Source organism: Glandiceps talaboti, chromosome 3, assembly GCF_964340395.1.
Source record: "Glandiceps talaboti chromosome 3, keGlaTala1.1, whole genome shotgun sequence".
In the NCBI taxonomy this organism is placed as follows: domain Eukaryota; kingdom Metazoa; phylum Hemichordata; class Enteropneusta; family Spengelidae; genus Glandiceps; species Glandiceps talaboti.
Window position 1 is genome coordinate 106,599 of NC_135551.1, and position 23,293 is coordinate 129,891.

Genomic DNA, 23,293 nt, shown 5'->3' on the forward strand with positions numbered 1-23,293 from the left:
TCTAGACCAATCAGATCTCTCGATATGCACCATCAATATACTGGTATAATATAATCTAGCTTTTACACTTGTACCTGGATGCACGTTTTTTACACAATTCTTATCTGGAATAAATAATGTTAAAATATACTATGCATTTTCATTGATGGTGAAAGTGCACCCCAACCCCACCCCCAACTTACACTTATTTGCATGTGCCTTTAGGGTATTTCAAAATAACTCTGCACATGCAGTTAATTATTTCATAAAGGACAAAACTCAAGCTTATGCTGGGTGGGTTTGAACCCAGACTGCATTTTTAAGAGGTGCATGTTAGCTAACTGTTTGGCCATAGAAACCCCCTAATGTGGTGTTATCATAGAACTCAGTTGTATCGAACTTACATTTGCAGCGTCTAATACAAGTATAGTTTCACCAGCAGATATCCTAGCCAAATATTGCAATGCAGTGTATGCTCTGATACCATCTACAAGACATGCTGAAGCTTCACTGAAAGTTACTCTCCTTGGTTTTACAACTGAATAAAATATAATATAATATGACACTTTTAAATGGTAAAGAATCAAACCTATCAAATCAAGGAATTTGACTTGCGTGCTAAATAATAGGGTATAATAGCAATATACTCCCTGTAAAATAACCTGGTATAATAACAATATACTCCCTGTAAAATAACATGGTATAATAACAATATACTCCCTGTAAAATAACATGGTATAATAGCAATATACTCCCTTTAAAATAACATGGTATAATAACAATATACTCCCTGTAAAATAACATGATATAAATTATGTGCTCTTTGTAACGTAACATGGTAAACATTTTAAAGACAGTCAACACTCTATGCAGTTGTTGGTTTCAAAAAACATAATAGCCATTAGATTAATATTGTTCATTTTCAATCATCGAAATGTCATTCCGCAAACTTTAAACTTTGAAAATATCTATTTGTTTGTCTATATATTTCTCTTAAAGTGGCCATATGGGTGTGAATTGGATATTTATTTTGGATTTTGGATTTATAAAACTATTTTATCACAGCTTCCTACTTGAAAATTAATGTTGTTCATTATTCAAAGTACTCTAAAGGTAAAAGCAAAACAAACAAATGTCATAGGACAGGTGCATATTTATTACGGTTGATATATGTACCATATTATATGAAATTTGAAGCTTGCATTTTTAAGAAACAGCCTAGTTACCTAAAATAATTAATTATGCAATTTTTTCATTAAAATTAAAAACTGTAAGCTATATCAACAAATTTTATATGACATATCCGCTTCGTTTGAAATTAAAGTATGCATTCTTATGATATATCCTAATTACCGAAAATCATTAATCATGCAATTTAGTTATTAACACTGCAAGATACATAAAGAAACTTTATAGGGTGTTTGGACTTTGTTATGTTTAATGTATGTAGATACATAAAGAAACTTTATAGGACATATGGGATTTGTTATGGTTAAAGTACGTACTGAATTATATTGAAATTGAAGAATGCAGTCTTAAGATATAGTATAATTACCGAAAATAATTAATTGTGCAAATTATTCATTAACACTGTAAGGTACATCAACAAACTTTATAGGACAAATGCACTTTGTTATGTTTAATGAATATACTAAATTATATTGAAATTGAAGTATGCAGTCTTTATATATTGCTTAATTAGTTGATTTCATTGATATGCAAATTTCACTAATTAACATGAACAGATCTCGATCTCAACATGTTGTTGATCCACGCTTATTCTTATTCTTTATTGGAATCCAATCAGCTTTCTACAAAGTAGTGGCTGTTTTTCATGGAGCCATAAAAATATCTTTAAAAAGTACATAAAACACAAAGTAATAAGTAACTAGATGAATATACAAAACAAAACAAAACAGAGTACAAAGTCGTGTACTGACGCTAAAGAGTTAAAACATATATACAATTCAAGAAACGATTACAAAACATCAAGTACGTGTCGGGCACATGCCTGTTCAAAACCATTCAGAGATTCCAGATCTCTTATAGATCTGGGAATCCTATTCCAAATATTGGATGCCATATATTTTAAAGAACTTCTATGGCAGTCATTGCGATAGAAATCTCCTCTGGCACTAGCCCTGGTTCTGTAATTATGAACTTTATCTATTTTGGTTGAAGTGTTAAAGATAATGAGGAGTTAAATTATTGTTGATTTTTTCGGAACCCCGACTGTTCAGCACAAAGTAAATTATTTCTATTAAGGTAATCATACAGTTGGTTGTGAACGTAACGTTCGAGGAGTTTAGAGAGCACAGGCAATACAGATATTGGCCGATAGTTACCCAGTTCCTGTCTTGAACCTTTCTTAAAGAATGCAGATATTCGTGCCGATTTCCAATCACGAGGGATGTCGGCCGTCGCCAAAGAGAGATTAAAGAGATATGTAATACTATCCGAAATGGCTGGAGCTGAGATTTTTAGGAGCTGAGCTTGAAAGTTGTCAAGGCCAGTAGCTTTATTTGTGTTAAGCAAGAGTAAATCTTTAAGAATATCACAAGATGAATGAGGTTCAAAACAGAAATTGGTTGCCAGGGTTGTAATATATCCATCCAAGTAGTTAATAGCTAGTTTTGAGATGAGCAAGGTAAAAATTGCTTCAACAAGTTCCACATGGACCGAGAATCCCCGGCATGCTCACTGATATTTGAATGAAGGTAGTTTTTCTTTGTTTCTCTTATCAGTGCTGTCACCTTATTTTTAAGTTTTTTGTACACAGCCCAAGTTGTCGGGTCACCAGTCTAAATAGCAATTTGGTGGTATTCATCCCGTGTTTGCTTCAAGTTAGCGATTTCTTCACTATACCATTTACTTTGCTGCTTAGAAACTCGCAATAGGTGTTCAGTTGGTGAATGACTATCCAGTTGCCTATCCAACCCTGTTGTTATCTTTGCAGTATTAGCAATCAATTGGCTTTGCTATGGCATGGTCATGTTGCTAGACATATCTGCCTACATTTTTTGAATGTTTTGTTCACTTGACTATGAATCCCTGGATGTCATATTCCTGATCATTTGGCTGTTGCTATGGGTGTGGTTTTGTTGCTAAGTACATTTGCATATTTTTTTAACCTCCTGTAAGGGTACGGGAGGTATTAAAAGGGGGATGTCTGCCTGTGTGTGTGTGTGACCATTTTCTTAAAAATGGCTGGCTCAATTACAATGAAATTTAGTACCTAAAATGTTTGGGGTAATGGCTAGACCTGATTAGTCTTTGAGCGAGATCTGTTCCCAAAGAGTTATAAGTTAACAGTTTTAGTCTCTGATTTTATAGACCCATTACAGTTTGCTTATCGTAAGAACAGGGGTATAGAGGATGCGATGTTACATGTTTTAAATAATGTATATTCTCATTTAGAAAAACCTGGAAGTTCAATCAGATTAATGTTCTTTGACTTTTCAAGTGCTTTTAACACTATACAGCCACATCTTATTGTTCAGAAACTTTTAGCAATGAACTTGTCACCTTCAACTGTACATTGGATTTTTAATTATCTTACTAATAGGCCACAGATGGTGTCTTTAAATGGTAAAAAATCTGACGTAGCGTATACTAATACAGGTGCACCCCAGGGCACTGTTTTAGCACCCTTCCTTTTCACACTGTATACTGCCAGCTGCCGGAATTCTGACATCTCGTGTCCATTGGTCAAATTTGCAGATGATACAGCAATGGTTGGGAAGATCAGCAATGATGATGATTCGATTTATTTAGATGAGATTGAGAGATTTACTGACTGGTGTAATGATAAATATCTGTATCTTAATGTTTTAAAGACCAAAGAGCTCTGCATTGATTTTAGAAAAGTTCAGTGTGACCCAGCACCTGTCCATATCAAAGACTCAATAGTAGACAGAGTGAACGAATATAAATACCTGGGTATCAAGCTTGATAATACACTAAAATGGGTTGAGAATACCAACTTCATTATTAAGAAAGCTAACACTCGTCTGTACTGCCTAAGGAAACTAAGATCATTTGGTGTTAGTCACGATCTTTTAGGGGTGTTTTTTAATGCAGTTGTTTGCAGTGCTCTCACCTTTGGTATTGTTTGTTGGTGAGGTAATCTGTCCCGTCATGAGATGGGAAGACTAAACAAGATTATCAAAAAGGGTAGCCAAATTATCGGTAAACAAAGTGAAAGTATAGATTCTATCTATAACAAACGCATAATGTCAAAGGCTCATAGTGTTCTGAAAGACCCTTCCAATCCACTTTATGCAGAATTCTACGACCGTCGTATTTCAAGGAGTGGTAGATACCGTGCTCCAGCAGCTAAAACCAATCATTTTAAATCGTCTTTCGTCCCAACCGCTATCTCAGTTCTTAACAGCAATCATTGTCGCCCTTTTTAGTACTGTGCTGTTGTTTTTAGTATGTTGTGTAATATATGTAATGCTATCTTTTGTATTGCTTTTATTTCTGTTTTACCTGCAAGAACTGTTGTTTTAATTTCCCCTGGTGGGATGAATAAAGTAATTCTGATTCTGATCATGTTAATTAGGGAAATTTGCATATCAATGAAATCAACTAATTAAGCAATATCTTAAGACTACATACTTCAATTTCAACATAATTCAGTACACATGTTAACCATAATAATTGCATATGTCCTATAAAGTTTGTTGATGTACCTTTCAGTGTTAATGAATAATTTGCATAATTAATGATTTTCGGTAATTAGGCTACATCTTAAGAATACATACTTCAATTTCAATACAATTCAGTAGAATTGTTAACCATGCAAATCGCATATTTCCTATAAAGTTTGTTGATGTACCTTGTTAATGACTTATTTGCATAATTAACAATTTTCAGTAATTAGGCTATATCTTAAGACTGCATACTTCAATTTCAACATAATTCAGTACACACGTTAACCATAATAATCGCATATGTCCTATAAAGTTTGTTGATGTACCTTTCAGTGTTAATGAATAATTTGCATAATTAATTATTTTAAGTAATCAGGCTATATCTTCAGACTGCATATTTCAATTTCAATACAATTTAGTACATACGTTAACCACAACAAATCGGATATATCCTAAAAACTTTGTTGCTATAGATTACACTTTTAATGAAATATTTGCATAATTAATGATTTTAGGTAACTAGGCTATAACTTAAAAATGCAAGCTTCAAATTTCATATAATATGGTACATATATCAACTATAATAGTATGCACCTATACTAAGATGTTGATATAATGTTTACCTTTAATTCGAATAACGAATGATATTCAGCAATGAAGCAGTATCATGCACTCTTCAAATTCCATATAATTTGGCATATACATTAACCTAAGAAAGCACACTTGTCCAAAAAAGCCTGTTACCACAGTTTTTTTTGTTTTAATGAGTAATTTGCATAATTAGCGATTCCCTTACGGAAGGCATTCGGTTTAAATCTGGTTTGAATGTTTGTTCATTTGTCTATTAATCCCTCTTGTTATTGTGAAATACACCAACGTTTGGCTGTTGTTATGGGTGTGGTCATGGTTGCTAGGGATATGTGCATACATTTTTACCTCCCGTAACCTTAATTAAAAGGGGGATGTCCGTCTGTGTGGCTGTCATATGTCTGTGTGTGTGTGTGTGTGTGTGTCTGTCTGTCTGTCTGTGTCATAATTTTCTTAAAAACGGCTGTTTCAAATGTAATGAAATTTGGTACATATAATAGTTGGGGTAATGGCTAGACCTGATAAGTTTTTGAGTGAGATCTGTTCATGTTAATTAGTGGAATTTCAACTAATTAAGCAATATCTCAAGACAGCATACTTCAATTTCAATATCATTTAGTGTATTCGTTAAACATAACAACATACATTTGTCCTATAAAATTTGTTGAGGTACCTTACAATGTTAATGAATAATTTGCATAATTAATCATTTTTGGTAATTAGGGTATATCTAAGAGTGCATCCTTCAATTTCAATATAATTTAAAACATACGTTAACCATAAGAAAATGTATATATCCTATAAAGTTTGTTGATGTACCTTATAGTGTTAATGAATAATTTGCATAATTAATGATTTTCGGTAATTAGGCAATATCTTAAGACTGCATACTTCAATTTCAATATAATTTAGTATATTCGTTAAACATAACAACATACATTTGTCCTATAAAATTCGTTGATGTATCTTACAGCGTTAATGAATAATTTGCATAATTATTTATTTTTGGTAATTAGGATATATCTGAAGAATGCATACTTCAATTTCAATATAATTTAGTACATACGTTAACGATAAGAAATTTTATATGTCCTATAAAGTTTGTTGATGTACCTTACAGTGTTAATGAATAATTTGCATAATTAATTATTTTCAGTAATTAGACCATATATAATTCAGTACATACCAGAGGTCGCGTTAACATGTTATTCATGCATATTTGATGCCATATTTGACACTTGGGACGTATTTTTTTGGATGTATGTGTCACTGGAGATGCGTCATAAACGGGACAAGTGGGGCTTACTGTTGGCAAACGTATGGTTCTCATCTTTGCTTCGAAGTTGTTGAACAAGGCATCGTGGATTTAGTGAGTTCTGATTGTAACTACCTTCAAGTTCTAAATCTCCATGTGCAGTGTGACCCATCGTATGCAAACCGTTTCAACAATTTCATGTGCCACATGACCATTTCCTGACATGGAGAGCACATGTTGGGTAGTTTAGAAATGATGTGATATTATCATTACTTATCCACGTGATTGGTTACTTATTAACAGACATGGTTAGAAAGGGTTTCCATCAATAGCACGGGCATTACGGTGAAGCATCTTCCCTCACGGGCGAAGCGATGATTAAATAGACCACAGCGGTGGACAGTAGTCTATGCTGAAAACTTCATGTAGATAAATTCATACTGCCACGTCACCATTTCATTCTCACTAAAACTGAAACTTTTTTTAACTCTTATGGGATCGAACGCATTACGTGAATTTACAGTTCACTACATGCTCTTCGAAGCTTCGTATGGGGTGAACATGGTTCACAATGAAGGCATCGTTCAAGAATAAAGGATTATCTTGGTGTATGCCAAATTAATAGTTCTCCTCAGCAACACAAAATTTGTATTAAACTTTTACAACTGTGTCTCTGTCAAATTGAAAGTTCACACTGTCGTTCATACTTCATGTCGTGGAACTAATAGTTTGTGGATTGCGGTAGTGTATCATAGTGTAGTTTTATGTACTCCAAGACCCGCCCTAACATAGATTCACTTGGAGTTCGTTCTCAGAGCACATATTTTTAGAGAGTGATTACCATAGAAAATCGAAAGTCTAGAAAGATGAAATTAAACCACTGTATAGCGTATAAATGTTTTCTTTTTGGAAGTGCAAACTATGTACTTGTATATGGTGTGCAGGAGAATGACACTGATGTGTTCATGTACATGTATTTACATTATTTACATTTATAACGTATTTACATGTAGAGTGCATGCAAATTTGGAAAAGACGCATCGCAATGGGATTTTTGCAGGAATGCATTAACCATAACAAAGCGGATATGTCCTATGAAATTTGTTGATATAGCTTAGAGTTTTAATGAAAAATTAGCATAATTAATGATTTTAGGTAATGAACGATACTCAGTAATTAAGCAGTATCATACACTCTTAAAATTCCGTATAATTTGGCACATAGATACACCTAAGAAAGCATGCTTGTCCAAAAAAAGCCGGTTACCATAGTTATTTTTAGTTTAATTTGCATAATTAGTGATTCCCTTATGAGAGGCATTCAATTTAAATCTGGTTTGAATGTTTACTCACTTGCCTACCCAGATGATGATGCTATTTGACCAAAATATACTGCCATTTGGTTGTTGCTAAGGGCGTGGTCATTTCTTCTAGAAACATCTCACCAAGTTTCAGTCTCATTGACAGTACTTTTTGAGATATAAATATTTTACCAAAATTCACATTTTTACCCCTAATTTGCATATTACTGACAAGATCATTCTTTGTTTAACATTTTTTCACCTGTGCGCCCAACATGCATGCCCATTAAATTTCAGCCGAATTTACCTAGTAGTTTTGGAATTAAAGATTTTTGACCAAAAAGACACATTTTTAACCCTAATTTGCATATTACTGATGAAATCATCATGTTATGAACAAATCATAATTTACTCTTCCCTAAGACCGGTCCCACAAAATTTCAGGCCAATCTGCCCCGTAGTTTTGGAGTTTAAGTGTTATGACCAAAAATAACATTTTTTGACCCAAATCATACATTTGTGATAAGATCATTTTGAATTGAACAATTTCCAAACTAGACACCCAAGGTAATACACCCACCAAATATCATGACAATCAGTCCAATGGTCTTTGAGTTTAAGTTGTTTACACACACACACACACACACATCCACACAGTTGGACACTTTGCCATGCCTATAGCACTACTGAAACATATCTGTTAAGTTGTGCTGAAAAGTAGTCATTCTTTTCGAACATGTAAAACAAATTTTAATTATCGACAGGTGCGTATTATTATGGTTGATGTACGTATCATATTATACGAAATTTGAAGCTTGCATTTTTAAGATACAACCTAGTTACCTAAAATCATTAATTATGCAAATTTTTCATTAAAACTAAGCTATATAAAAGATTTTGTAGGACACGTCCGCTTTGTTATGGTTAATGTATGTACTAAATTGTATTGAAATTGAAGTATGCAGTCTTAAAATATAGCCTAATTACCAAAAATCATTAATTATGCAAATTATTCATTAACACTGAAAGGTACACCAACAAGCTTTACAGGACATATGTGATTGTTATGGTTAACGTATGTACTAAATTATATTGGAATTGAAGTACATGTATGTATTCTTAAGATATAGCCTAATTACCGAAAATCATTAATTATGCAAATTATTCATTAACACTGTACGGTGCAGCAACAAACTTGATAGGACATATGTGTTTTCTTATGGTTAAAGTATGTACTAAATTATGTTGAATTTGAAGTATGTATTCTTAAGATATAGCCTAATTACCAAAAATAATTAATTATGCAAATTATTCATTAACGCTGTAAGATACATCAACGAATTTTATAGGACAAATGTATGTTGTTATGTTTAACGAATATTCTAAATTATATTGAAATTGAAGTATGCAGTCTTAAGATATTGCGTAATTAGTTGATTTCATTAATATGCAAATTTATCTAATTAAACATGAACAGATCTGGCTCAAAACCTAATCAGGTCTAGCTATTACCCTAAAGATTATATATCCCAAATATCATTACAATTGAGCCAGCCGATTTTTAGAAAATGATGACAGAGACAGACAGACAGACACACATTCCCCTTTTATTTTTTTAATACCTCCCGTACCCTTACGGGAGGTAAAAATGACATAATCACACTAATTTATGACTGAATCTCTCTATTTGGTATATTGGGCAATTAAGTAGGGTCACAGAATCAACAAGTGTTCAATTATGTGGCACTGAAATAGTCCCCTTAACCTTTTCTCAGGGTGAAACCTAACAACTTACTCACAGTCACTAAATGTTGACTGCACTCACTGTACTACATGAAGTTAAATCAAGTGTTAAAGGCACGACTGCCTGGCCCTGGGACCCTATTTTGCATATGACTGACTGTATGTTTGGAGGTGGAGAACTTGTGATGACTCACTGGCAAGTAATCACCAAATATAAACATTCCCTATCTTGGTTGTTCACATGCAAATGCTGCATATTTGAATAATCCTGAGTGACACACAATCTAAACAGCTATTTGCAGGGGAATTTGTTTCATTTTGAAAGTTTTTTTCATTCTATTAAACAAAAAGATTGATTTTCAACTAATTTGTGTATAAAGTTACCATCCTACGACATTCACAAACAATTTGTGCATGATTCATGACCTGTGTGTTTCTCGGAGTGCAGAATAAACAAGACCCAGAAACTAGTGCTCTATACTGTAGTTTAAATTTCCCGCATTTGCATAGATTAGCCATTATCCTCTTTATATAGGGCAGTTTTGTGTTTAAGACTAATTACAACCAGGTATATGTGGAAAATGAAATGATACACAAACAACAGTTTCATGCATAATGCAAAGAACATTTTTATTAGCATATCAGGCCAGCCATGTCATTGTAAACTACAGCAGGCCTCAAAATTAATTTTTTATCCTACCTGTCCATTGGGCAGGCAACATTGAAAAATTACATGCCAAACCAAAATTTCTACCTGCCCAATTCATTTTATACAGTTGGCTATTATAGCATGTGCCTGTGGCTCAGTGGTCATTCACTTCATATCGAGTTTTCCATTTTAAAGTAAGTATGATTCTCCCTACCAAACCTATGATAACCAAGGTAGTCATGTTTAAAACCAGAGATGAACTGAAAATGCTCCCATATGAGGGGAAATGTTGTTAATGTGCTTGCTGAGACTTTGAAATGTCTTTCTGTACTGTCCTACCTTTTGTGTAATCAATATCTGTAGCAAGTTAAAGTGAATTTGGTACAGTCCTGGTTATATATCCCTTACTGCAAAAGTTCATCAGATATGCAAATTAGCAATTGAATCGATACCATCATATCTTTTCTCAGTCAATATCTTTAGCAAGTTTCATCATATTTGGTGCAGTCTTTCTTGGAATAAGCCCTAACTGCCAAAGTTCATTAATTCTACAAATGAGCAATTAATTGACACTTCTTAATTTCACAAAGAACTATCATATCTCTGTATGATCAATATCTGTTCATCAAATTTGGCACAGGCTTTCTTGGTATAGGCCCTAATTGGCAAAAGTTTGTTAATTATGCAAATGAGCAAATTCATTGACACCACTAAATTTCATTAATAAGAACTATCATATCTCTGTATGATCAATATCTGTGGCAAGTTTCATTAAATTTGGCACAGTTTTTCTTGGTACAGGCCCTAATTGCCAAAAGTTTGTTAATTATGCAAATGAGCAATTACTTGACAGCACTTAATTTCATTAAGTACTATCATATCTCTGTATGATCAATATCTGTGGCACTGAATTTCATCAAATTTGATAAAGCCATTCTGGATACATCCTGATTTACAAACATTCATTAATTATGCAAATTAGCCCTTAATTAACTTGACACAAGTTAACAACTTTTCATGCTGTTATATCTTTGTATGATCTGTAGATGTAGCAAGTTTTGTTGAATTTAGTGCAGCCGTTAAGCATATATAGCCCCATTTATAAAATAATTAATTATGCAAAGTATCATTAATTATGCAAACCACTCTCACCAAAAACTAATCAGCAGTAAGTTACAGCCTGACAATGCCACATATTAAATTGCAGAACATTTGCTTTACTAATGTTTGAGATATCAGTGGAACAAAATTTCTGCACAGACACACAGACATCGCCACAACATCAGCGCAGCTCCCATACAGGAGCTAAAAATGGAGAGATATAGATTTGTGAACTTCATCTTTAAACAAATGAATATCAGCTTGTTTTTTATCACTATTGTTCACGTTTTTTAAACAACTTTTCAAGCATGTTCCCAAACATTATATGTCTCTGGAGGTGCAATAAATGATATAATCATAAAAATTATTACATTCATTGTATAACTTTGCCATGAACTATTGCATGATTTTATCAGTACATACATTCATATTGACAAAGTGACATTGACATCCTTAGCAATTATTTAAAGTTATCCAATTTGAATTTTAGTATGTAACATTTGGAAAGACTTGATTGATTGTCATCAGTGTGCTAGAGGAATTATCATTTTAAATGTCAGTGATTGAAAATCATTATTTCTATCAAAGAATTTTCTTCACTGTGAACTTGTCAACATAATCCAGACACTCACAGTACTCCTTTGGGATTTACCGTAGAAAGTGATAATTTTGAGCCCTGGACTACATTTGTGTTGATGACTGAAAGCAACGCTGTCATATCAACAAAGTTACCTACATCCAAAAAATTCTGTTTTCTGTAAAAATGAAATCAGTGTTGGCCGCCTTTAAAGGGTTTTATTTATTTATGGCAAGTTACAAAAATTGCCATACAAAGCCTTTTTGGTAATTAGGCTATATCTTGACCAGATTTAAACTAAATGCCTTCCGTAAGGGTATAATCTTGCAATTTCATGATTTATACAAGAAATTTAGCTCTATATCTGTGATTTTGCAAGTCCCAATGAAGTTAGTTGTCAAAAATGTTGTTCAAATGCCTGCCTCCTATTCTCAGCACACGAAAGCTTGCCATCCTTGACTTCACTTGGCTTTCGTGATCCCCTACATACCCGGGATATGCACACCTGTTTCCATGGCAAACAATAAACGAAATTCAAACCCACACAACATTGTTATAATTACGCATCAGAAAGTTTACATACTTCATGGTAAGCATCGTAACAGTTTGACAACTTTAATATAGTGAAGTGGTATTATTGCCCTACTTCGTCACTGGGTAAAGTGTATACATTCCTATTTCGACTGACAGACGTACCATCTGCTCCAAATCCTAAAAGTTTCTAATTCTACTTCCAATTCCATCAACTTTGTCACATATGGTTTTTGTCACACTAACACAACCATTGACATGTGCATGTTGATATTCCTTTTGTCCCACACCATGAGTTTACAGGTCAGTTTGTCGACTCGTTGCATGTAGATTATTTCACATTCAGCTAAAGCTTTAATCACTACGGGAAAATTGCCAAGATTTTGTTGAGTGGCGCACCCTCACTGTACACTTACTAATTATATAGAGGTCAATATATAGGTCACCGGTTTTGATACATTGTTGCGAAATTTTCTTCATAGGCTAGGCTTGGTCTGTTTTCCATGTTTTGACCACATACGTTTCGGTATAAATAATAGATTATTACACTTGATAAATATGTGAGAGTGTATTTATTTCCTGAGATACCGAGCTAGATATACGATTACAAGCCTTGCAACAAACAGTGGTAGTTTGTTATTGGGAGCAATCGGAAAAGAACACTGTAAAAGGAGACGGTTTGAGATCAATATAATTCTTCCTAAATGTCTAATCGAAAATCTAAAAGATGGGATTTCCCTTTATTCATCTGCACATTAGTGTGTGAAATTTGAAAATGATATGTCCATATTTGACGAAATTGAAACAATGATAAATATTTCACCTGTCTGTGAACTCCTAGCCCACTGCAATTCAGTGTAAACCTATTTTAAGGCCAAGGGAAAAAAAATTGTTTTCTGGTGAGTTTGCATCACTTAAATACCCCACCTTGATCTTCATTTTTCTGGTGTTTATCCAGCCAATGCAGACTGTCGATCCAAGGGAAAACACAAAATAACTCTCCCTACATTAATTGCTACTTCAGGGACGACAACTGCACAACTAATCATGAACAGTGAACAAAAAAATGTGCATTGTCACACCACTTTAGGCAACGTTTCCTGACCAGAAACAACAACATTCTTTTGTGTGGCCTAATTACCGAAATATGCCAATAAATTATTGAAACTAAAAGCTACATCGATAATATTTTCAGGACAGATGCGCTGTGGTGTCGTAAATGTATACCAAGTTATAATGAATTTGAAGCATGGTCTACTTTGTGCAAAACTGTCAGCGTATGGCTTAGAAAGGGGGTTAGTTGAGTTGATAAAGGCTTACCTATCTAACCGCAGTCAAAGGGTCAAACTAAATGGTCATTTTTCTGATTGGGCGAGCTCATCAAAGGCGTTCCACAAGGATCAGTACTGGGGTCGACCTTGTTCAATATCTTTCTTAATGATATATTTTACTTCATTTTAACCGGCAAATTGAATTCTTATGCTGACGATAATCAGATTTTTTACGCAAACAAAGATATTACTGATCTTATGCAAAAGCTAACTTCTGATCTATCTACAGCTACACAGTGGTTTAGTAATAATCTGATGAAGATTAACCCAGAGAAATCACAGTTTATGCTTATGAGTAACGAAAGCACCGGTGAAAATAACATTAATGTCTCCAATGTTAACATTTCTCGTAGTGAAAATGTAGATCTTTTGGGGTTAACAACAAATTAAATTTTGATAAGCATATATCCTCCATTTGAACTAAAGTAAACAAACACTTGGCAGTCATTAGACGGCTGAAGAAAATTTATCCCGACTGACACCAAATTACTAATATATAATAGCCTTATCTCTCCACTTTTGAATTATTGTAGTAGTATATGGGGTGGCTGCAGTAAAACAAATCTTGATAAGCTAGAGAAATTGAATCACAAGGTACTCTGTCTTGTCTTCCATGACTACAGTAGCAGTTATGACAGGCTCTTTAAGAACCAAAACCTTGTCAGCCTTTCAGAAAAAAGAAACAACAATGTAGCTAAATTAGTTTTTAAAGCATTAACAGGTACCGCTCCTATTTACATCACTGACATGCTCACACCTAGGGCTACTACTCATAATTTAAGGGTAGATAATATATTGAAAAATTGATACCACTAAATACGGCTTGCACTCTTTTACGTGTCAGGCACCAGTAATTTGGAACAAACTGAGTAATGATTTAAGGATGGCTGATAATCTAGCATCTTTTAAACGTAAAATTAAGAAAGGCAATATCTCTCAACCCCTGTTTTACTTGTAATTTAGTGTTGTTGGACACCTTAATACTCTTTCGCAATGTGTTTTCCATCATTTTATTTATCAGCTCTAGGTTTTAGTGTTGACTGAGTCTTTTGAGTCTTTGTTGTTGGTTTGTTTTGTTTGGTATATAAGTTTTTATTGTGATGTGTATTTTATCTTCCTGACGGTTTTACTGTAGTTTTTACGGGAGGTATTAAAAGGGGAATGCCTGTCTGTGTGTCTGTCCGTCCGTCTGTCTGTCTGTCTGTCTGTCTGTCTGTCTGTCTGTCTGCCTGTCTGTGAAACCATTTTCTAAAAATCGGCTGGCTCAATTGTAATGAAATTTGGGCTATATAATCTTTAGGGTAATAGCTAGACCTGATTAGGTTTTGAGCCAGATCTGTTAATGTTTAATTAGAGAAATTTGCATTTTAATGAAATCAACTAATTATGCAATATCTTAAGACTGCATACTTCAATTTCAATATAATTTAGTGTATTCGTTAAACATAACAACATACATTTGTCCTATAAAATTCGTTGATGTATCTTACAGCATTAATGAATATTTTGCATAATTAATTATTTTTGGTAATTAGGCTATATCTTAAGAATACATACTTCAAATTCAACATAATTTAGTACATACGTTAACCATAAGAAAACACATATGTCCTATCAATTTTGTTGATGCACCGTACAGTGTTAATGAATAATTTGCATAATTAATGATTTTCCGTAATTAGACTATATCTTAAGAATACATACTTCAATTCCAATATAATTCAGTACACACATTAACCATAACAATTGCATATGTCCTGTAAAACTTGTTGATGTACCTTTCAGTGTTAATGAATAATTTGCATAATTAATGATTTTCGGTAATTAGGCTATATCTTAAGACTGCATTAAGCAGTATCATACACTCTTACATACATTAACCTAAGAAAGCACGCTTGTCTGAAAAACAAAGCCTGTTACCATAGTTTTTTTTAGTTTAATGAGTTATTTGCATAATTAGCGATTCCCTTACGGGAGGCATTCAGTTTAAATCTGGTTATTTGTATTTTACATCTCGGATGTATTAGCATGTCTGTGCTACTTTTTAAACCGAGTATAAATAAAATAATTAAATAAAAAGTATATAGAAATAATAATTTTTATAATAATCAAGTTTATTTCAATACTAACCACCCTACCTGGGGTAGTTTTGTATGCTGAGTTCAAAATAGGGGGTCATTTTATGAACATCTGTTGCCATGGTAACCAAAACCACCATATTATGTCAAAATTTGACATAAAACATTGAAAAAAAAGATAATACAGTGAAAAAATGCCCTTGTATTAGACATGTATGAGTTAGTGCTACCTGGTGTAACATAAATTGTATAAAATTGGATAGCTGTTTCCATGGAAATGTATGGTAGACGTGAAAATTATGTTTTCATTATATACACATACATCTCACAAATAACATTATAAATATGATAAACATCTTTTTATTTGCACATTGACCCTACTACCAAGGGTACTTTGTCATGCTGAGTTCAAAAAAGCGGTCATTTAATAACATCGGTTGCCATGGTAAGCAAAATAACCATATAACGTGAATTTTTGAAAAATTAGACATAAAACACTTTAAACATTTCAAATTTAGGAAAAAAACATCATTGCTGTTGGAATGTATGGGTTGGTGATATCTGTTGTAACAAGGTTTCATGATTTTTGAAATTATCTGTATCAAACCTATGCAATTCTAAAAGTAAAACTCTAAAAATCACCAGAATAAATTGTAAATTTACTAAATACCTAAATACCAGCAGTCCTTGAGAATTCGAACTACACAACTTGGTTCAGTCTAGTCTTTCATCACAAAATCTCCAAATGTGTACACATACATTTGTGTACAAGTTGACATACGCGACTCCATACTGTATATCGTTTGTTTATGGATAGAAATTCAAAATCCGACAGTTTCAAAGATCGTCTGCTGACACTGTAGTTTAGTATTGCGGTGACAACTCGATATGTGTACATGCGTATGTACGTATTTCTGGGTCCCAAATTCAGACGATAACAGACACCGATATCATTCATGTCATCGGGGACAAGTGACATCACGGTAGCATTCATTGTTACAGGAATACTTATAAATTATCCAGAAATTCTCGATCATAAAGGCTTGCGAAGTGTCGAGTGTGAGAAATGGCGTCCGTTACTAATACTACTGTGTGTGCGCGAGGTGAATGACGTCACTAGAATTGAATACAATGTAGCAATGTGCGTTACATTGTCGTATGTGTGCATGCGGTACCGCGGTACACACATCACATACAATATTACAAGTGAGATAGACAACGATAGAAACAAACTCACCAGCTTACAAATGTATTGTTTACATGACTTTGCCGACGATGAGGAATAATCATCATTAATTTACATTAAACTTAGTTGCTAAAATTATGGATAAGTTAAAACAACAAGGGACATTGCAAATATTTTTTCCGACATTTCATAGGCGAATGTTAATATGCAGTGTTTTTTCGGAGTGTCTGTTGAGGTGTGGGATATTTATGACATCAATTTGAGGAGTATTTCTATGAATAATAAGTACTGGTTACCTTTGATAAACGGTTGCCTAATAAAGTACACTGAATCCACTGAACTTTTATGATGTCTATATCGCGAGCAAACGTGAAACTGAGATGATGTGGGGGGAACGGTTATTTACGTATACTTTCTAGGGAATTGCATAACATACATGTATATCCATGGCCGATACATGTATTTGACCTAAAACCTGTTGTTCTGTATCTCTTTGTAACGTCGTTATTGTTGTTGTTGTTGTTGTTGTTGTTGTTGTAAAGATTCAGTTTGCTTCATCGTACATTACAGTATAGCAAGTATAGTATAGTATATGACAAGTTGAGAACTACACGACACGTCTGTTTACATGTAATACAGGCTTCAACATGTGCCTTATGCAGTAGTCAATGTCACCCCCCCCCCCACCTCGGGGCATAGTGGGGGATTTGGAAATTAGTCTTATAAAATTTGTCAAATTCCCCACTCCCTGGGCATGGGGCAAGATATTCTGGAAAATCACCACCTAAAAGAAGTAATACTCCCAACATTTCCCCACTCTAATGGGTGGGGCATTCACAAATTCTGACTGACACACAACCACTCTTTTACGTCCGTGAAAATGACTAGGGGGTGAATATGAGGCAATTGCCCCACCCCCTCGGGCATTGTTTCATGGCAAAGACGGTCTAATCCCCCACATTTGTCTCGTATCGCCCGAGGTGGGGTCCCTCGGGCATTACATTGACTCGTGCATTAGTAGGAGTACGTTGCGTTAGACTGGTTAGTACCTTGCCTTTACCACGTTTCCAACCCGAATTAGCAATTACGATTTTATGTGCATTTCACCTGTTTCTATTTCAATCGTGCACAATGAACCACTCTAAAAAATATACACACTATACTTGCCAATGGTCATCACAATAAACTTTACCGATTCAACGAACGTTTTGAAGGCCAGCAGTAAATGTAACTGGTTCCCTGACCAATTTAGTAGTTCCCCGCTTGTGGCTCATGATCAAAGTGAAATCGAAAATTGAATAAAGAAGGCAAGTCAGCTTCACGATGATAGCAGACTACCGAGAGTTGATTGCTTTTATTTTGATACATAATTATAACATATATCATTGTCGAAATCAACATAAAAAGACACAACGCTGTACTGATGTTGCAATTCAGTGTTGCCATATTGTTGTGTCTACCTGGATCATGGCAAACACATTTTCATATAACATATATGGTCACAACACAGTACAGTCAATACGTCAAAACAAAATGATAAATAGATAAAACAAAAATAAGACATTTCTAGCCATAGTTCTCTTCAGCATGTTCAAATTTTATTTTACAAGACAAAAATAGTCATAGACGATATACCATGCCACATGTACAGTGAGTCTTCAGTACACGCACGGGACAGGAAGTTTTTTGAAAGACAATGAAAATGCTTCGTGTCACTCTGTGGATGGTAATGAACGCAATCAAGAGAAAATCAAATAACGTGAGTACATAGTTTTCAAGGTGGCTGGTTATCAGACAAAACTAAAAAGCCCAAAGTGTAAAATAAGATATCTAGAAAATATTTGACGATTATGCGGCAAAACAAGACTAGCAATGTTATCACGAGCGAAAGTGTTCTAGGTGAATTTAACCCTTGACCTATTTTCATAAGGACGTCGAAGGAAACGAGGTCAGTGTGACATCTCAAGCATGATCAACAACGTTTGCATGAATGAGTACAACTAAATGTTGTCTAAACTTTAGTGGAAGAGAAATTTTGTTGATCAGACACAGACTATTTTCAAATTCTTACAACATCTTGATGATAAGAAGCAAATGTGACACTGACAGACAGGCTAGTCCGTCCGTACACCATACAGGAGGCACAAACATACCACATGTGCATCTGGTTGACTGGGATTGATTGTGATCACGTAATATTTAGCACTAACTTTATGCTGTTGCTTCCAAATATTATTGAACTGCAATCTTTCTAAACAAGTCATGGAAATTGCCAGAAACCTGATTATGTTACGATCATAAATTCCCTTACTTTCCGTTAAATTTTCTGATGGGAAGCATTTAGTGTGAAATCTGATGAGCGACATTGATGGGTAGAGTGACGTAATTCGTAAACAAATCTAACGTTGGTAACTTTTATTTTTGTAAATGGTCCTTAAATATCAAGTACACCTGTCTTCATAGCAAACAGAAATCTGAGGCCAAATTTTGCCACGAATGGATACATCATTTGACTCCACAATATAATAAGCACGGCAATAGCTCAAAAACCTGGCTCAAATTTTATAACACTCGCACAGCTCAGAGCGCCTGCAGGGGGTCGGAAAAAAATCGATTATCTTTTCAGTAAACTTTGCAACACTGTATTATCAAAATTTTGTACCTGTCAATGTACTGCTGCATACAATGTAGTAGAAATACTACTACTAAACACTTCATGGAATATTTGTAACAGTATGTTGTGAAAGTCTACGATGATTTGAAAACAGCAGTGATTTCGGAATAATATTACAAATATTGTGAGACGCATTGCAAATATTGTTTTCAGGGAATGTCATCAGCAACTTTATAAATCATTACAGAACAATGTATTTGTCTGTACCTTGCTCGGTCGTGATGCGAGCTGTTCAGACAAATATCGGGGGGGGGGGGGGGGGGGGGGGGGGGGGCTAGTCCCTTATTTGAGTATACATTTATGTGCCACACTTTTGGGATCGTTATTGGTAAAAGCCAAACTAGTCCGAAACGTGAAGTCACAGTCAGTTACACTGGCATATAGAAATAAATAATTTAGGTTCGAACAAACTCTATAGATTCCTGAGGATATTTCACACTGATCAATGTTTTGTCATTGCACAGAACTGCTAATAGTATATACAAACATTTAGACTTTTGTCGACAGGGCACACTCCACAGTATTATGACAGACATTAGATTTGAATTATTAAAAGTTCAGTTATTAAAGTGTGGAGTGTGCATAATTAGTAATAAATTAAATAATACTTATGTATATATATTCATATACAGAGGAGTAACCAAACTCCAAACTGTTATAACTTGAGCTTGAATGAGAAATGTCGCAAAATTAATTGAGTAGTAAACTTCAACTTCAGTGATATTCAACTAAAGTCCTCCCAGACATTTTCATTATGATATAATATTACACCCCTTAACTTTTTCATTTTCCTAACATGCAATTTTGAAATTACTTTTACTATATTTTAGACTCTCACAAATTGAATGCAGAAGTAATAATAATAATAATAATAATTCTTTATTGTTTCTTTATCCAAATCTGGACATCAGATCTATTCACAATAAAGAGGGAAATAACCTTACAATAACAATACAGAGAAAAACAAAGAAAATACACCTTAGCAGGTGTCAAAAACGACTCATGTTTAAAATATTTATGTATTTATTTTTTCGAGGCAGCTGACAGTGTACCGCTCTCTAAGTTTGAAGCATGTGTATGTGTATTTAGCCACTTCTTTAATTATATTCTCATTTTTACTGTTCATTATATTAAGGAATTTTTCTGTGTCTGACAAATCTGGGGGCCATATTTTAAAGTGTGCTAATATTGATTTCCTTTCATCCGTGAACATTTTACATTTTAAGATAAAGTGTTGCTCATCTTCAATTTCATTGGTTTGGCACATGGGGCATGTTCTGCTGGCTATGTCTTGTTTATTGTGTCTACCTGTTTCTATTTTTAGTTTGTGTGAACTTATCCTTAGTTTTGTCAGGGCAGATCTATGGAGAGGATTTTTTATAATGCTTAAATATTTCTCACAAGTAGTATCTTTTTTTATTTGTCTATACGTACGAAGTTTATTTTTATGGTTTTGTCCTTTGTTATCATTGTATAATATGTCTATGGATTGTCTGTCATACAGTTCTTTTAGTTTCTCTTTGACTATATTAATTAATTTAGAATCACCTTCTGTAGCTATTTCTGTCCATTCCTCCTCCATATTTATTAATTTTAAGATCTGCTTGATACCTGTTACCCAGTTTTGTGTCCCCACCCTCTCCATTTCTATACCCAGTTTGAATGCTTCATTTACAAGAGAATCTGTTGGTTTCTGTTTAATTTTTGTCCAATACTTTACTGCTTGTATTAAACCAAATAAAATTAGCGGGCTACGTCCTAGTTCTAGTAAACATGCTAAATTGTGTGATTTGGGGCTAACCTGGAGTAGAAATTTACAGAATCGTGTATGCATTTTTTCACTGGGGTTTGTAATATTTGTTAAATTTGTTGTAATGTTGATAACATCACCAGCCCAGACCTCACTGCAGTACAGTAGTATTGGTCTGATGGTGGCATCAAACATTTGCAGGTATAATTTAACTGGTATCTGGCCTTCTGAGAACAGATATTGTTTTAATTTAAAACATGCTTTCAATGCCCTGTTGGTTAGATCTTGCTGGGCCTTGTTGAGTTTTCCTGTAGTGTTTAGTTTTATGCCTAGATATGTGTATGATGAGACTCTTGCAAGTTCAAGATTGTTCAGGTAGAATTTTTGTTTCTGCATGGTTTTTCCTGTTTTATTAAAAACAATTGTTTTTGATTTCGCTATGTTAATATCCAGTTGCCATTTTTTGCAGTACGTTGCTACAGCATTTAAAGCATTTTGTAGACCTGAACTGGATTCTGATAACAATAGTAGATCATCAGCATATAGCAGACAGGGTATATCATTATTCAAGAGTCTTGGGGGATCAATTTTAGTTTCTTCCAGTTGCTTCTTAATGTCATTTATGTATATGTTGAACAGTAGAGGGCTTAGTCCATCTCCTTGCCTAATGCCTCTTTTGACTGGAAAAGCTTTTGACAATCCATTATTTGTTTTGATACAACTTAAAGAATTGGAATAAATTGAATTTACCACATTCAAAAATTTACCAGAAATGCCACTTTTTCGGAGTTTGCATATCAGGCCTTGATGCCATATGCAGTCAAAGGCCTTTTGGAAATCTATGAAGCAGGCAAATATATGTTTACTGTGGTTTAAATATTTTGTGAGTAGCTGTTTTAATACAAATATATGGTCTGCTGTGCTGAATTTTGGAATAAAACCAATCTGTTCCTTAATGATAATTTTTTTCTCCTTTAGGTGTCCTAATAGTCTATGTTTAAGTATTGATGTAAATAGTTTATTTAGGCTGTTAAGTAATGTTATACCCCTGTAGTTATTAGCATCTGATTTGTCTCCTTTCTTAAAAATTGGTATTATTATGCCTGTGTTCCAGTTTTGGGGGATGTGTCCACTGTCCAAAATTAGGTTAAACAGAATTTGTATGGGTCTAATTAATATATGTCTGCTTGCTTTGATCATTTCATTTCTAATTTTGTCAATTCCAGGGGCTTTTTTTATTTTTAGAAGATTAATTGCATTATGGATTTCCAATTGTGAAATATATTTGTTAAGATATGATGGATTTGCAGAAGTTATGTAGCTATGTTCTTCCTGCATGTTTATGTTCATTATGTCACTGGTGTTATTCAAGTCTTTGAAGTGTTCATACAGTTTGTTATCATTAATGTATTCAAGGTTGCCATGTTTTTTCTCGTTTTTTAATTGCTTTATTAGCTCCCAATACTGATTAGGGTTGGATCTTCCTAAACTTTCCAGTTTAGTCAGTATTGAGCTTTGAAATTCTTTCTTTTTCTTTTTAACAAGCCTTGTGTATTCCTTTTTTAGTTTATAACATTCTTGTCTATGTTGTTTGTTAAATGGGTCTCTGCTTAGTTTTAGTGATTGTGATCTAATAGTTTTTTTAATATTGCTAAGTTCTTTTGTGTACCAAATTTTTGGTTCTTTGTTCTTGTCTTTTTTCGGTTTACTTGGTTTATTTATTTTCTTTTTGAGGCATCTGTCAGCTGCCTCGAGATATATATGAGTAAGCTTGGTACAGGCATCGTCTACTGATCCTTTTTCGATATCAAATTTCTCCAAGCAAAATTTGGCTATTAGCAATGCAATGTGTTTGCTTTGTAAAGTTTCATAAAAATTAATATTGGAATCTTCATT

General features: G+C 33.9%; 1 protein-coding gene across 3 annotated transcripts in view; it reads right to left on the reverse strand.

Moving 5' to 3' along the window:
- Positions 1 to 23,293, reverse strand: part of LOC144432511 (quinone oxidoreductase-like protein 1) — a 163,598-nt gene that overhangs the window by 74,106 nt on the left and 66,199 nt on the right. For all 3 annotated transcript variants that reach the window (XR_013480725.1, XM_078120733.1, XM_078120732.1), the window contains exon 5: positions 384 to 517. Coding sequence is in view for 2 of the 3 variants with exons in the window: in XM_078120733.1 (XP_077976859.1) it covers positions 384 to 517 (134 nt within the window). In the remaining variant the exon portion in view is untranslated. The remainder of the gene's footprint in view (positions 1 to 383; positions 518 to 23,293) is intronic.